General features: G+C 40.1%; 1 protein-coding gene across 4 annotated transcripts in view; it reads left to right on the top strand.

Annotated features, from left to right (window-relative positions):
* The window catches only part of LOC111587648 (cAMP-specific 3',5'-cyclic phosphodiesterase 4B-like), a 52,888-nt gene that overhangs the window by 23,176 nt on the left and 12,342 nt on the right, over positions 1-17,370 (top strand). Inside the window, exons 1-6 of one of the 4 annotated variants that reach the window (XM_035942423.2) lie at positions 52-266; positions 5,325-5,519; positions 5,624-5,660; positions 6,323-6,393; positions 7,064-7,113; positions 16,111-16,223. In XM_035942423.2, the coding sequence (XP_035798316.1) occupies positions 103-266; positions 5,325-5,519; positions 5,624-5,660; positions 6,323-6,393; positions 7,064-7,113; positions 16,111-16,223 (630 nt within the window). In that variant the 5' untranslated portion in view covers positions 52-102. Of the gene's footprint in view, positions 1-38; positions 267-3,268; positions 3,422-5,324; positions 5,520-5,623; positions 5,661-6,322; positions 6,394-7,063; positions 7,114-16,009; positions 16,224-17,370 lie in introns of those variants that run through there. The other 3 variants (XM_023297704.3, XM_023297695.3, XM_035942431.2) reach the window with 3 other exon arrangements.

The raw sequence follows: 17,370 nt of genomic DNA, 5'->3' as shown, positions 1-17,370 counted from the left end.
TGAAATTTCAACTGTTTGTACCCGTAGGTTGTAGTATTTACATGCTGGGAAAGTGTTTTTACAGTCCTGTATTAGATGTAGGTTTGTAAAACAGACATATTTATGGAAACTAGTGGAGAATTCAAGGGGCTCAGGGTGAACCAGGATGACTGTTGCAGCACTGCTGGCCAGAAGTTCTCACCACACAGCTCACCAAGACTCTTTCGCAAGCAGGTGACGGTCAAACGTCTTCGTCGATACAGGCGCTTCACGGTAGCCAACACATGGTAAGGGTTTGTTTGATGTGGTCTCGTGTGTGCGTGTGAGAGAGAAAAAGACGTGAGGGGGATCTGTTCAGAGTGTGTCAGCTGCTTTTATTTGTTGTGTTATTAAGTAGCTATGGTATACGGTGAGTCAGGATTTATTCATACTAATGCAGACACCTCTTAAATCATGCTTTATTTCAGTTTGTCAAAAATGTTCCTGCTACAGGGTGAGTTAGAGCCCAGTGGAGACATTAATCCAAGTGAATATTTGCCATGGAAAAAGTCCCTGTACTCGACCCATGAAGAGTCTGGGGATATCAACAGGAAAAAAAAATCCCCTTGTAATGAATTAAGTGAAGTCATAGGGCATAATATTTACATAATTATTAATACAGCCCAAAATCATAGGTTAGTGTCTTGGAGTTTTGCAATACTCTAAGAAGAGCAAAACAAGAGTGATCCTTCATCAGGATGGACCATGGTCCTAGGCAGACACCCCTAAGCCCTATTTGGTGAGTAGAAAGGAGCAGCACCTGTAGTACTACTTTTTTTTTGTGTGTTGATGAAATTCACTCTTGGTACATTGTTTCATCATAAATGTTTCCGTTGTTGAAACATCGAAAAGTACAAGCTGTGCAGAGCAGGGTGCCAGGAGATCTTCCTCTGGGATGCACATGAATAAAATCTTGAATGTCAGTACTTATCATTATCTATTTTCTATTTCAATTACTGTTTTATTCTCTGAATTTGGTGCATGTATGTGGCTGCATTGTCTTTGAACGTAGAGCAGGATTTAAAGTCTAAGGCCACTAGTGAAGATACTTCTGACTTTATTTTGAATTTAAATGCATTTCATTACAAATAATAATAGCAGTTTAGTAATTTAAACAAAAAATTGAAATGGTTAAAACTGCAAATGAAGTACAAAATATCCTAATATTTGTTTGCCATCCTTTTAGCTATAATGACAGCAGCACTCGAGCTGCTTACGCTCCATAGAACCTGACAACACATGTTATCTCAGCATGATCTGACAATGTTCCAAAGAGCTTCTTGTCATGTCAGAAATGTTTGGCTTCATCAGTCTTCATGTGTCCCATAAATGTTCAGTTTGTCTGAGGTGTAATGACTGGTTCTTGCAAAGCTTTTACATGTTTGAGATCAGTAATCTGCTGCAGAAGAACAGAGTGTTATTTGTCCTTGGTAGAGTTACTTCAGTGCATGTATCCAACTGCAGACTTGAATATTGCTACCACCATGTTTCTGTGTTGGTTTTATCAACTATGGTATCATTTTCTTTCTTGTCGGTGTCCTCATACATGTTTCTGTTACTGCAACTTATCTTTTGATAATGTTGTTTTATATGTTATTATAAATTTTTGACAATGTTTCATAATAATGGCACTTTGAGAAATAAATATAACATTTTCCACCATCTTCTGTGAAATTCTGACATATCGTGGCCAATCTCAAGTGTTTGACCTTATTTCCCTTCCTGAGATAAGGTTTAGAGACACTTCTGGTCCTCTGAGACACTACTAACCACCCTCTTTGACAGGACTTGTGCTGATTGGAGTGTTGTCATCTTTATTCAGCAAATTCTGTACTTGATGAAATTGCTTTTCTGTTCCCCAGTGAACAAACCTTGATGCATTGATCTCCTGTTAGTGTGGTCACTTGTGGTCTGCCTGATTGTGCTTTGGATAAAACAATTCAGTTTCCACAAAGTACTATAGAGAGCCATGCACTGCCTGATGCGAAAACGTAAATATGTGTCTTCAATAGAGAGACAGTTTTTGGGGGTGGGGGGGGTGGGTTATTAAATGAAATAGAAGGACTTGTGTTTTTCAAGGTTTTTAAATTGTCAGTTTCTGATTATTTTCAGGCTTAATTGAAAACATATTTTTGGTGTGGCCTCAGACTTTTGGACTCCACTATCTATATTTATTTTACAAGGCTCATGGTAACGAAGGCAAGTCCGTTTCTTCCTTCCTGTTTCCAGTCAGATAATAACAGAAGGGTCTGGTTCTCTTCAGTCTTCCACGTCACCCGAGCAAACAGGCTTATGGGTCTATTCAGAGAGCTTTAGTGTTAAATCAACTCTGCTGCTGCGGACATACAGTATATAAACACTGGCTAAGTGTCATGCTTACACAGAATGGTGCTAATAATACGGTCCTCTGACGGAACTAGAACATGGATGTTAGTTTAGGTAATGGTTTATCATAGATGGTCAGTTAGTAGGGAAAGGAGAAACAGAAGAGAAGTTATGTGAATCATAATTAGATTTCTTTGCTTGATTTTGGTAATCACATTGGACTATAGTAAAGCTCCGTGGCATGCGGTGAATCTTGCTTCACTTTCATTTAGCCTTCTAGTTTTTCCTCCAACCAGGTCACCAGTTCTATCTCTCCATTTCACTACAGGGGCCACAAACTACACCCTCACTGTAATTCCCTGTGTACCTAGTGCTATTTAAATTGTTATAAGAGTAAAAAAATAAACCTTTTGAATGGACTTGATCATTTATCAAGAACTTAGAGGCTTGAAAAAATCTAATGTTTGTATTGTGGTGAAGATATGATAGGACCTGAAAGTCGCAGTCAAGGTGAAATGAGCTCTAAATAGCGCTGTGCAACGAGAGATTTTTTTTTTTTTATCCTGTGAAATATGTACAGTGTATATTGCATTGAATGCATATTAGTTATAATCTTTAAATAGGAAAAATAAATGAAAATCTGGATTTTCACCTTTAATACCCCCATTCCACTGTAAAATCTCTTCCATATGGTTTTACTGGACATCACAGGTGGCCAAGTGAAGGGCGGGTGGGATGATGAACACACTGATTAATCTGCAGTGTTTTAATATAGAGAGAAAAGGGACATGCGGTCAGATAAACAGAGCGGCTGCTAGTCCGTTCCCTGTGCTCCAGCCCAGATCTGCCTGTTAGCGTCTGCCAAGCCTACGTTATTCCAGCACGTGGCCTGCTACTGGACAGAAAGGGGGTCTGTCAGTGAGTGTATGAGTGAGCAGCATCAGTGTCTTTTGTTGCTTGATGAGGAGGGAGGAGGTGGAAGGGACAGAAGAATGTTCCGGAGGTCCCCAAGATGTAGAGCTGGGCACTTCGACTTCAGCGAGGAAGTGGTCAGCAGAGCGCATCTTACAGCTCCCAGGTGACTGTTTGATAGTCCTTTTTTATTTTAATTTTAAAAATGTATTAATTTGCAAACTTCTCAATATAGACTGTCAGCATATTCAGAGTCCACCTTTTTTCTACACATCAATGTTTAAGAACAGTTACGTCCTTGGCAGATCGTTGCTTGAAGTTCCAACCTCACTGTGCATTGCCAAGGGAGATTTATTTGCGTCCTTCATCCCCTGCATTAGGCAGTTGCTGCGAGATTTACAGTTTATCTGGATATACAGAAAGTGTGTGTTAATATACTGTGGTTTCCTGCCTGGGTCAGATTAAGAGATTAGATTGCTATAGGTGAAGTATGTTGTTGATGTGTTGAGTTGGGATTTGAATGACGTAAAGCAGTACGCAGATGACGCTGATCGTTTTGCATGTGTTTAATCAGAGTTTGCACATTTCACATTAATCTGAGCTTCTCTGGCAGAGGTGTGGGACCAAGTGTCTCAGTGGGATATGTGCCCAGTTAATCCCACATGTACAAATTGCAGAGCCTGGTGAAAATGTGGGGCAAATGGTGAAGTGGAGTTTGTGCAGACTTGTCTTGTGCCAAGTGGAAATAAAGGAGACGATAGTGTGATTTTAATGTGCCTCATTTTGTCAGTTATTCAGCCTCAGCTTGTGTGTAAATATTATTTCAGCTGTTCTCAAAATTTAGTGAGTTACTTTTTAATTCATGGTTTGTGGCATCTGTTGTCGCCACTTGGGCATTGATACTTTGACCTGTAACCTCTTCAGCTTCAGTCCAACTGACCTTATCTGGTTACACAATAGCGTGGCCTGTCCTTCTGAACTCACTCCATGGTGACAAACAGATTATATCCGTGTGTACATCTGTGGTGGTTTGACTTTGGCATCCAATATATTAAAAGATGTTTGCGTTGTGTGCACAGATAATAAGAATTTCTATGTATAAAATCAATATGTTTTGCTTTTGCTCTGAGCATTTCTTCATTTCATGATATGTTCACTGCTAGGAGGGCTTCCACTGTTTTTTGTTTGTGTGTACTATAATTTCATGTGTCTGCGTGTGTTTTTTGTTTTAGAAAAGCCCAGGGACAAGTATTGTTCTTCTTTGAAATTAATTTATCTTTATTAGATTTGTTTGTCAGGCACCATGTACAAAAACATTAATCTCAAACAATGAGAGGAGATGCTTGTTCCAGATTTAGCTATGAGTATTTCTCTTCTGCAGTTCCTTGATAGATAGATACTGTCACAACAAAGCAAAATAGATACGAAATACAAGTACACAAGTTTCCCACATTGTATGGTTGAGTGTACCAGTCACTGTAACGGTAAACAAAGTTAGTAAAATGTAAAAATATGCCTGACATCCAACTGAAAGGAGCTCATCAATCTCTGGGGAACAGTTTCTTGCTGCTAAGTATGAATGGAGCCGTCATGGACAGTGTTCCCGTAAGAAACAAACCAGACTCGCAGATTACAGTAAAACAACCCCTTCTTTCGCTGACCAGCAATGCATGCTTATTTAATGGGCAAAATAGTTTAGTTTTTTAGTGCATGGATGAATGGGTGAGTTATCATTTTAGGGTTTATGCCACCATCTTTCTCTTGGATAGGATTTATAAACATGTTGCGCAAGCCCAGTACTTTGTGGCAGCTTATTGACAGTACTTTGTACACAATAATAATGATAAAAGTCAAATATACATGATTAGATTGATCTGGCATGACAAAGGTCATGCTTTGAAATTATTAGATCTCATGACTTGTTTAAATTTGCTGATGTAATGTAACAAGTGAAGTCATGAAGTAGATTTCAGAACAATCCAACCATTCACTGATTTCAAAAACCTTTTTACCCCAGGCTCCTCTTATTTTTTTTTTAACCCGATTGTCTTATCTTTTCCTTTTTATAGCTTTGAAGTGGAGAATGGCACATCACTGTGCTGCAGTCCGTCAGATCCTCAGGCGTCCCCTGGTTCTGGTTTGGTTCTACACCCCAACCTGGCAGGCCACGGCCAGCGCCGAGAGTCCTTCCTGTACCGCTCTGACAGCGACTATGAACTATCTCCAAAGTCTTTGTCTAGAAACTCTTCCATTGTTGGAGAATTGTGAGTTGTTTACATCACAGCATCATCACATCAGATTCACTGATCAACTGGATATTTGTTTGTGTATAACAATCAGTCTTTGCTTTCATCACATCCCATTTCAGGCATGGAGAGGACTTGATTGTGACTCCATTTGCTCAGGTAAGAGCAGATCAAAAGCCAATAAATCTACTCCAGAGAACATCAAAGTCAGCTTGTTAATGGCTAGATTTTAAAAAAAAAAAAAAATGCAAGGGCTTTTAGATGTAAAAAGTACATGGATCCACAAAGTAATTGAGTCACCTTGTCCTGATTAACCTCTCTGCCCCCTGGTGGCAATGAATCAACATAACAAGGTCCACTTGGAAAAGTTAATTTTATTCTCCGGGTCTCCAACTTCAAGAGTCCCTCAATGTGTTTTAACACACAAAAATACTGTGTCTAACATATTTCTAGCCACAAATAATTTGCTTACATTGTTAAAAACTGTAGATGGCAATTATCTTCCATATTAGTGGTGATGTTACAAAATACAGGTGGTTTGTGTATGTTTTAAACTCAGATTTAAGGAGAGCGCAGTAAGACTTCCCTTCTACAGATTGTAAAATAATTCTAGTGTCAAAACCTGCACGTATTTCACTCTGCTCACGGAAGAAACAAAAATTAAACCTGATTACTATGTGTGTTCTTTCTTTCAACTGTATTGTGAGACTTAATTTGTAATCTTTAAACATTTTGTCTTTTTCATGCATATATTTCTCACATTTTAATCTTTAGCACTTGCAGCTTCATCTTTTTACCCTTTTTTCAAAACTTCACTTTAGGTTCTGGCAAGCCTTCGGACTGTTAGGAACAACTTCACCACCTTGACAAATGTGCAGTGTGTCTCTAATAAGTAAGTCAAATTGCTGTTTTTTTTTTCTTCCCGTTTTTGAGCACATGTTACAGAATACCTTCAGCTGCACGATGAAAGTTTCTATTCTGTGAGTTTGTTATTCATGCAGATACAAATCCTCGGCAAAAAATCTACAATATGGTTGGGAAAAATCTGCAAGTGGATCTCAGCATTCTGAAATACAGTATGCTTAGAATGCTGCTATGCCAACATGCATCACTTGGGGGCGCCAGTGCATCAGAAACATTTGCACTGTTAAGATTTCATGAAGAAAAGTCACATTAAATAATGCATGAATTCATGCGTCCAAGCAGTCCTTCTAGTGGTGAGAAGCAGCACTGAAATTCAAAACTAGACACAGTGACCTTCGAATTTTATTTTAAGGCATTAATACTCATCGGAGTGCATGATCAGTGGGTCAGTTGATGCAGTTGCATCAAGTTTGCCGGAGGTGGACACTGAGTCAATGTGACCTCAGAGAGCAGGGTCACTGTAAGCCTGAGACAAACTTGGAGAATCGCAGGAGCATCTGTTTTGTGTTTGTGCTCTGGCAACGAAGACTGTTGCTGAAACCAAATCACAATGTGGAAAAAAAAAAAAATAATGCAAGCATTTGTTACACATCTGGGCTCCTGATTTTAATACTTTCTGACTTGTTTCTCTGTTATAGGAGATCTCCTGCTGCAAATCAGCCCTGTGCCACCAAAGTCTGTCTGTCAGGTGGGTATGCTCACAAACCTTCCCGTGTCAGAGAAAAGGGAGTTCAGTAATAATCAAAACAAAATATGCATGCATACAGTGGTTAGTAATCTGGCATTGTTTATGTTGCAGTAGTTGTGCAAATTCCAAGAGGTCAAACGTCAAGTTGAGCTGCTGCTGGAAAACAATTCTCTGCTAAAGATTTGACAGATACCAAAAAGACAGATAATGATCCAAAATAAGCATTGTTGTCCAGCTGTCTTAAGCCTCCTGCACGTACTTACATTCTTGCAGGTAACTAGAATATGCACAGTTGTCAACAACATTCATGACGTGAATGAAGTTTTACAAAAATAAACAACGGTGGGATACAGTGAATTACTTCCTTCACACCTGCACAGCCTTTGCGAACACATATGCATAGTTAACTTATTGTTTCCTGCATGCATATGCTTATTACTGTGGAAATTGAACTGCAATTTACTGAGGAACTGTATTCCTCATGTAAATTCCCGTATAAACACTGTAATAGACGTTTACACTGTCAGCACAGACTCTGTTATCCAGAAGCCCGTTCACATAGCTGTAATCTTTCGATAGAAGAAACTAGGACTTGATAACAACACAAAAAGTCCCATATGTTGACATTACAAATGGACAGAAACAAAGGAGGAGGGTGAGAACAGTACAAAATACTTATTGCTTAAGATGCAAATCAGCTGGATTTGAAGGAGTGGAAGGACAAGTGAAAGAAGGGGGTGGTGATATTGGTTCCTGCTGCACTGGTTCTTCAAGCCGATTGACGTCAGCATGGGTGCACTCCGCTTCCTATCAGCACAGATGGGCTGTGAGGAGTGTCCCACAGCAGGAAAAAATACAAGACAACTGTGAATCTCTTATTGTCCTTCCTCCTCCACACTTCTCACAAACTTTGACCTTTTCTAAGTAGCTTCTGACGAGTGCAACCTTCTCATTGACTTCTATCGTGACGCATCTGGAAGATAAAATCAGAAAAACAAATTTGATTAACTCTGAACACCTTTTACTGAATTTCACTCCAGTCCCACTGTGGAATTTCCCCGTCATCACTTTCCCCAAGGATACAATATATGTGCATTGTATCCTAGTACACCTGCCACTAAATAATTGTGATTGTTGAGTTTGTTCAGAAGGAGATTGCAGCAGTTAACAATATCACAATGGAAGATGCCCTCATATCCTCCTTTGTGTTGCTCCCTGTCTCATTCTCGTCGGCTCTTTGACCGGAAAAGGAGAACAGATTTTTCCTGTTTTCAATGAGGCAATATCCCCAGTAGTGTAAAAGATAGAGTCCTTCTGTGTAGAAGCTCGGCATAGATGGAGTAGGCACTTTGAATACTGCTATGAAGGGATTTGATGGGCACGGTGAAATGGAGTGAAACACAATTACAATCAAGAGAGAATATGGTGTGGTTATGCACAAAACAGCTTCAAGGGAGAATGAGATAGCTGGCAGATTGCTGTTTGGCATGTGATGGGAAAGAAAGGAAACAGCAAAGGTCAGAGGGAGACGTCGGTTTTTGACCCTTTTAATCAGAGGCAGTATGGGAGAGGCAGAAATGGGTCTAATTTCATGAAATAAACTGACCACAGTCAGTGGGTGAAAGTGTACAAGTAGCAGAAAACAAAAAAAAAACGGGGGGTATACGAAAAACCTGCTCAGCTGCAAATGCGTCACTGCTGGCTGCTTACGCTGTTAAACATCTTACTCCAGTAACGTGAGGGGATTGTAGTCTCCCTCATATGAGTTTGCAGTTTATGCTTCATAAACCAATCTGGCCCCATCACAAGCAGTCCCGTGAGCCTGGCAGTCAACAAAGGGCTCACTCTTCCTTCACTGATTCAGATTATAGGCTTTGCTCTATATTATGCCAGATAAATAGTGCTTCTGAGGAAAATGCTTGATTATGACGTCTTTGACCGTCAAGGACTGCTGATTAATCTGTAATGGTTATCACTAGCATTGGGTGAATATTGTCAGAGATGGTCAGGACTCCAGGGTATATGGCTGGCTATTTGTCCAAGAAGAGGATGTGAAACCTCATAATGTTCTGAGACCAAATGTTCCCTTTGACTGGCCTTCAAAAATTAATGTTCGCACAGTGCCCTCAGAAATGAATGGTGAAGGCAAAACTGGCCAAACTGAAGCCTTTAGGTCAAAGAAGGACACTTTACTTAACTTTAGACTTTTTTTTTAGACTGTTTTGGTTTTTTTATTTATTTTTTTTATTAAAATTTATATTGAGCCAAGTTAACATAAGTGGACTTGCACTAGTAACCGGAATATGCAAAAAGTAATGGTATTTTGTTTAAATGAACTATGGCAAATGTCCTAAAGTTTCCCTAAATATAACTTACATTTTCCATATGGTTCATGTTGAATTGGGCAACAAAGGAAACCTCAATTTGAAAGAATAGATTAACTTGGCAAAATGAATATCTGTAATCTAAATATAAGGCTACCACAAGCAGACGGTGAGTTTAGCACAATGACAAGAAACAAGAGAAACAGTCTTACTATTTTCAAAGCTTGCTGCTCACTTATTAACGTGCAAAATTACAAATTAGCCAAGATGCGTGCTCTAGTGTCGTCCTTCTGACACACATGAAGTTGAAAAAAGATGCAGTGAGACCACATAAAATCATTCAGAGGCTTATGATTAAACAGCTTTCCTCATACAGACATTACCATAAAAAGTATAAATCACACAAGACCATTTTTTTTAATTTTTTTTTTTGGGGGGGGGGGGGGGGGGGGTTCTGTCATAGATCTTTGTACTAACTTCTGGCAAAATGTTTGATCATTATTTTTCAAGCTTTTGCTATTCATCTTGCTTTTATACCTCTGTTTTTTGTATATGTATTAAACCAGCAGGCTGCTCTATAGGTGCTGGTAGGTGTGTTTAGTTGTCTTTGGAGAGCCATGCTTGCTAAGATTGATTGTAGACTACAGACTTATATTTAATGGGCACTAATGTTTAATAAGAAATGCATCTCTCAAAATGTTGAACTATTCCTTTAAACCATTTCTAAATCTATTGTAGGTCAGAGTTAAGCTGTTTTTAAGCAAATTGCTCAAGGAAAATTACTGTAGCTGGACACATCATTTTGCGTTTTCAGGATAATATTGCATTTGTGTTGCAACATTTTTCCGTGTCTTACTCATTCATCATATTTACTTTAGGCCTTCCAAAGGGAAAAAAGAGTTCAGCTCCATTGTGTAAGGCTTCCTTGACAGAGCAACTGGGACCAGCATTTATATCATCATACAAATGCTACGCACTAAATACGTTTGAAGTGGTTCTGTTTTTTCCCTCATATTTGTTTTGTCGCTACTGCTGGCAATGAAACTGTTGGTGTGTCATTGTAGGATACATATGTCGGCTGCTCAGTGAGCCACTCTCCAAGAATCTGGTGCATTTTGAACTGTGAAAAATGAACTCATGCATCACACAGCTACATTCAGACATAGACATTCTTTGCCTCGATACGAAACGAACACGTGACTTTGTGCGTAAATTGCCCAGTCCATGAGGCCCCACACAATGAGCATTGCTCATTTTTCTTTTGTCTGTTTTTGTAAACATTTCCTGAAAGGGGAAAAAATGAAAGACGTCTGTGAAACTAGCTATTCTGACACACTAAAGAAGACTGCTTGTATTATTTTCCTGTAATCTGCACTTTGATGCCAAATATCAAGGAGTAATTACTTTTACAACAGGAAAGGAAGGACAAGCAGTTGTGTCTATAATTAATAACTGAGAAAGATAATTTGATAATATTTTAATTTCACAGGTGAGAACATTGCACACCATATCTGCCTGAGTCACATGTTGCAGGTTTGTTCTAAATTTAATTGCAGTGTAATTCAGAAATTACATTTAAATAATTTTGGCAACGTTTTCTAGTTTTACAGACACCTAGACACTTGACTCCCCAGTGTCAGGTGACGGTGTGGTAAAATGTATTCCCTCATATTTAAAATAATTAATAAACAGACAGGTGGATGGACATACAGACAGTTAGCTGACCTACAAACTGATAGCCAGAGCAAATTTGACCTCTTATTTTCAGTCTGGACAGTCTGCAGCTAGTTACTCTGCTCCAAAGCAGGAATCCATTTCAGGTTTTCCAGGCTCGCAGCCAGAGGAGAAGATCCGGCGGGCTGGAAGCGTGCAGCCTGGTTAAGTATTTGAATTATGTCATTGACGTCAGCACAGTCATAAACCTCACTGCGGCCCATCCCTCAAGCTAGCCCGTGCCAACACAGCTCCATGGTGCATTGTGAAGGAGCTGTCAAACAGGCCCTGATGAGGTGTGTGTGTTTGAAGCCTTTTGTTTTTATAAGCGATGCGGATATGCAACAGTTGTAAACTATGAAGAGACATAATCAGATGTGAAGGCTGTTTGGAAGAGAACACAAAGACGGGTAGTATGGTTTCGGGGTTGGACCTACTGTAAGTGTCCACCGCACCTCATGGTCTGTAACCATTGACTTAAACGTGACAACGCACTTATAAAATTGTATCAGACTCCGTTTCATAGAAGTGGCATCAAAATAACACACATTGCATAAACTGTAGCTAGGTGTAAATGAGAAACTAACATCTGTTTCTGTGACTTTGGTAAATTTTTCTCCATAATCTGGTAACAGTCTTCATGATTAGATGAGATTTATGCACACAGAAACACTCCAAAATATTAGCAATTAATCACTACTTAACAGTGATGAAATATTAGGGCAATAAAATACAATGCAGTTAGTTCGAAACTTACAATAAAGTAACTTCAAGACATGCAACACAATACTGGATTTATTTCACTCATACGTCACTGATTATCAAGAAATAAATACCGAACGCACTCCAGATTCATATTTAACCTTCTAAAAGAAAATAAAACCATAGGTTAAGATTTTTCATTTGCATCTGTACTGTAAAATGTGTACTTTTTAAAAATATTAATGTAGTACCAGTTGCTAAATTAGATTACTTTTGAAATTGTACTCTATGTTAAAGAAACCTTTGAATAAAATATAACCTATTAAAATGTGAATTTAAAACAGTATGCACAATGCAAGGCTTGCTGAAAAAGCAAACTGTTAATTTGCAGGCAAGTCAGTGAAACTTAAGATGTTTACACTTAGTTTTTTTCACCACCATGCATCTACAGATATGACTTTTCACTTAGCACATAGATAACCCCTTTGTGCTGACTTCTAATCAGACAAACATTTGATAAAAGTAAGATGTTTCTTGTTTTGTTTTTTTTCTTTTGTCTCTGTGAAATTCCCTTTTTTTTCTTTTCTCCACCTGTGAATAAATTGACGCACATTGGTGGTGATACAAAGGTGAATCATTGCCCCGCCACTCCACCCCTCCCGCCTCAGCTCCACGTGTGGCGCAAAGTCAAACACTAACAACAGTGAGTACGTGCAAGTATCAATGTCAAAGTGTGTGCTTTCTCCATCATGTGGTGAGGTCGAGATGAGGAGTGTGTTTGTTTGCGTATGTGCGGATAACTCGCAGGTGTTTACATTTCAGCTGCTGGCGATGACTCATGTCTTTTTCATTGACCCTCAGTTGTAACTGGCCCCATTATTCCCTTGACAAGTCATATTAGTATGAATAAGCACAACTTAAGTTACATTAGTCACTGTCTTAAAGTCAACCTCACAATTAAACATGAAATACGACATTAAAACCTCAACTTTACGTGAAACCTGTAAAGCTTCTTACACATTAAAACCCATTCTGGAAAGTTACAAATTACTCAAGACTAAAGCACAATTCTGGTGTTTTACTGAAGTTGTTCCATTTTATCCTACATATTGCCTCTAAATCACTAAATTCCAGGGTGAAATGGACAGCTCTATATAGCAGTGTACTAACTGTTACTTTAAGATGAAAAAATAGGATTTATTCTTACATACTAAACTACATAACAGTCCATGAAGTTGCTGAAGTGACCCATTCTCTTTACCAGCTATACAATTAAAATGCTGCTTACATGTTAATGCAACAGCAATGCTAACCCAGTATAAATATAACACTCTATGCGGTCAACTCTAACTTGTAATGCTGAAGTACATTTTTCTATACATCTGTACTTCGAATGCAGAATTTTCTTATTATTACTACATTTACATGAGTAAAGGATCTGAATACTTCATCTCTAGCTATAGTGGGTACAAGAGATGCAGCAGTGTAGTTCTGCAAACTGAGTTTCAGCCAGACGGCGAGGGAAACAGGTTTTGAGGGTAGGTCGAGAACACAGAGAGAGGCAGTGTGAGGTGGATGTAAGCGGAAGGTGTCTCGGCGGGAATGGAGGTTTGGGCCCAGCCTTGGTCGTTAGTGCAGTTGATGGCTCTTACAGAAGCTGGTTTGTGGCCCTACAGGGGAGAGAGAGAGAGAGATATAGAGGGAAAAGGGGGAGAGAGGGGAGGCAGACGGGGTCTGTATGCACACTGAGGTCTGTTGTCCTTTTTGCAGCCTCCAGCATATGGCCAAAGCATTAGAACTCACCAAAAAAAAGACTTCTGCTGAGAAAACAGGCTGGAAAAGTACCTCACACTCTGTCTGGCAGCAGGTTTTTCAGACCCAAAGTGCGTCACGCCACCTTTGACTGGTGACATTGTGAAATGTCAGCCCATTTAGCACTGTATTTATGATCAACGAAAGGTGATAATGGGTTCAGCACTCCATCTGCTCGTACTGCATTCGTGTGCATAACTTTGTTTTATTTAGGTCTTCAACTTACAAATATGATTGACTCAAGTTAGAGAAGTGTTGCTTCAGATTTTCTGCATTTTTTAAAAAAAATCAATTTTAGGAAACACTATAGACGATTGTTTGAAGTTTTGTTTCTGTGACTTTGCTGGAGCCAAGTGGTGTCAAGCCAGAAACCAAAACCAGGGAGCTTTTGTTCTGCTGTCTTCCATTTTACTACTATGATATTCTGGACTGTGTCTATGATTCGGCCGCCAGCTGCTAAATGACCTGAATTTCAATCATACTGGGGATGTGGATGATCCAAGCCTTTGATGTTTCCCGACTGCCCTGTTAAAATGTCTAATGTCTCTATATACGCTCATCGGAGGGAACAGGGGCAGGATGTGGTCATACCTTCTTGGCAACGCCCAAGACAGCCGCACGTTGGTGTATGCCCGGTTTCAACAGCTCGCCTCCTTGTGCATTAGCTGCTTTGATGTTATACTTTGTGCTCTGTGTCAGTGACTTTTGTATGGGATGAGTGCCAGCGGATCCTGCGAATACTTAGGACCACAAAACCTGGCATAGAGTTATATACTGCAGCCAAGGCTTCTAGCTATTGCTAGCAGTCTTGCTCTGTAATGTGAGGAGCCAGTGGCATGATTTCTAAGAACTGCGGGTGAAGTTAAACAGCTTAAACTTCACTTTCCTTTGTGATCAGAAGAGTCATTGTCATGATGTTGTTCTGATACCTTTCATTTGTAGGAGGTTTCCTTAACTGCGCGACGTCGTCTGAGGTTTCATTGAAGTTCTTTGTTAAACACCGGTGGTTCACAATCTGTACGCCATCACTGTGCTTTGAAGTGCTTTGATCCACTATATTGACGTAAATTGGGGAGCAGCACGCTGGCTGTCCTGTTGTGCTAAGCATATGGGATAAATTTCTTCCATGTGTGAAGCCCTAAGAAGTAGAGATCAGTCTTTTCCATAGAAAAAATGAGGTGGAGAGATCCAGATGTGTTCAGCGTTCACTCCCTCCAGACAGAAATTTGTTGAATCACCATTCTGCTTGGTATATCAGAGTATGATGCATTTTCATTTTTCCCCATTTTACCATCTCTGTGCATTTCTTATAAACCACCTTATTTTCTTCTAAAAACTGCACCTACCACATGTGAGTTCTGGCTGCAAACGATAAAGCTGCTTCATCGTATGACAGATTTGATTGTCGTCAGCAGTCACTCCAGCATTCGGTAATTCCGCTCCATGTTTTGTGAGAGTTCAGGGCCAAAGAGGAAGTGCTTTGGTTTCTTTGGCACACAGTGAGGCCCTGGCCTGGCCTCCCCCCCCAATTCAGGGAGACAAAATTTGCCTCTCGTGTTGCTTGTGCAAACACAAAGTTTGGTGTTTGATATAATTTTTTTCCTCCCTCAGAGAGGTTCCGAGAGGAGAGAGCCAGTTTGTGAAGCATGTTGGTGTGGTGTGTGAGCTGCTGCAGTTCAGCAGTGTACAGCCTTGAAGTGGTCTGCATGTTTCAGAGAGGAAGTCATCGGGAGTGGAGGGAGCTGGAGCATTTGTCTCTGCAGCAGTGACAAAGTGCCCTTTCTCTTCTGGTCCACATAGCACGAATACATTTAATATCACACAAATGCATTTTTAGGGGGTGAAAAATCAATGAAAGGAGTGTTAAAAAGCCATGCTAGATGTGTCTTTTCACTAAAGCAGTGAAAGTGGGATTATGTACTGTACCTCTATGTGCACACTATTTGTATGTGTTTAAATGGGCAGGGGAGGGGGTGGGGGTCACCAACACATCAACAGCAGGAGGCAGCAGACTGCCTGGTTTGCACGCCACTCGTCCATGGAGTGGTACTGAGAGGTGGATAAGTTAATGAAAGAGGCTGAGAGGGGGTGGAGGAAGCAGAGTGGGAGGGGGTTTGCTGAGCGCACAAGAGCAAAGGAAAGAGGGGGTACGCAGAGAAAGACGCTATAGAGAAAAAGAGAGGCGGCAAACAGTAACTCTAACCTCCGTTTATCTGAGAATACAACTCTCCTGAACTTTCTGAGGTGGTGGAGCGTAACAAGATGAAGGAGCTCTGTGTGCACACCTCCCCCTCTTCCTCTGCGTCTTCCGGATGTCCTGCCTGCCAGTCCCCCATACGATCAAGCCACTCTGGGACCCTTGGACCGCCACGCATGGTGTCAGGGGGCTCAGCTATGGACATGGATCCTCTTCGTCCTGATTACGTGTCCATGTGTCTTTTGGCAGATGAGTCCTACCAGAAGCTGGCTATGGAGACCATGGAGGAGCTGGACTGGTGTCTGGACCAGTTGGAGACCATCCAGACCTACCGGTCTGTCAGCGACATGGCCTCCAACAAGGTAAGACAACTGGTACTATGTATTATATGTGAATGTGACAATAGTGCTTTAGAGTTGCCAGAGAGTTTTTGTGTCTATATTTCCAAAAAAAGTTTGTCTATCCAAGGTGGGATATCCTTTAAAAACATTTTACATTTTCATTTTAACAATTAGCTTAAAGGGAATCCTGTAAAAGGGGATCACAGATAAAAAGAATATTCATGTGTCAAGACAGGAACTACAACACTGTTTGACCTCAAGTGCTTCTTAAGTTTGCCCTAGCATGTTTTGAAAACTTTAGTTATGATCATATTACACAGTAAGATCTGGTATGTTTAATTGCGTCAATGTCTCTTGTACCCACTGAAGTAACGATCACTATAAGACCTCCCACGAACACAGCACACAGACGCTGTAGCGCAATATCAGCCACACCAAAATTAGCAACGATAGTTAAACAGTTTTGATGGTAGATCTGATAGAATTTCAGTATATCATGAAGATTATTATCACAGTCGACATTCTGTAATGTGACTATCCAAAGACATAATACTCAGACTGAACTTGTGATGATCATATGGCAGGCCTGTTCATATCTGTATAATTGCTCTTTGTTGCAGTGTGGTTGTCTGTTTGCACGGTGTATGCAAATTGTAAATTGTATGTTGTCACACTGACGCACTTGCAAAGCAACAACCTTTCTGTGGTGGTGTAGGAGCTGGTATCATCATTTTATGGACCCATTGCAAAGAAAAAGTATGAAGTGTTTGTTTTGCATGCATGACTACTGAGTTCCTCTTACCTTTGAATAGCATAACTGCATATGTGGAAAGGATTGTGCTGCTTCAACTTCCTTGCTTTATTCAAACTATCCAGAACACACGACATGTTATACAACTGAGTTTGCCTGTTGAAGGAATTGCTGTATGATTCAAGCTGCACATGTTTATCATTTGCTTTAGTGTGGTGTGGGTATTGGCTCTGTAATGTTTAGCCCAGTCGGACTCTGGTCCACTTTCTCAAGTGATGTCATCGTACAGGGTCGTATTTCTCTAACAGACATTGGTTTGTCCAGAGTTTAGTTTTAACATTTACAGAGAGAGAATTATGACTTGTTGGAGGAAAGTTGGATTAAATGGTGTGCTCTACTTATCAGGGTGAAACAGTG

The sequence above is a fragment of the Amphiprion ocellaris genome, chromosome 10, assembly GCF_022539595.1.
Source record: "Amphiprion ocellaris isolate individual 3 ecotype Okinawa chromosome 10, ASM2253959v1, whole genome shotgun sequence".
NCBI classification, from domain to species: domain Eukaryota; kingdom Metazoa; phylum Chordata; class Actinopteri; family Pomacentridae; genus Amphiprion; species Amphiprion ocellaris.
The sequence above is the reverse complement of the archived record's forward strand: the minus strand, read 5'-3'. Positions and strand labels throughout refer to the sequence as shown.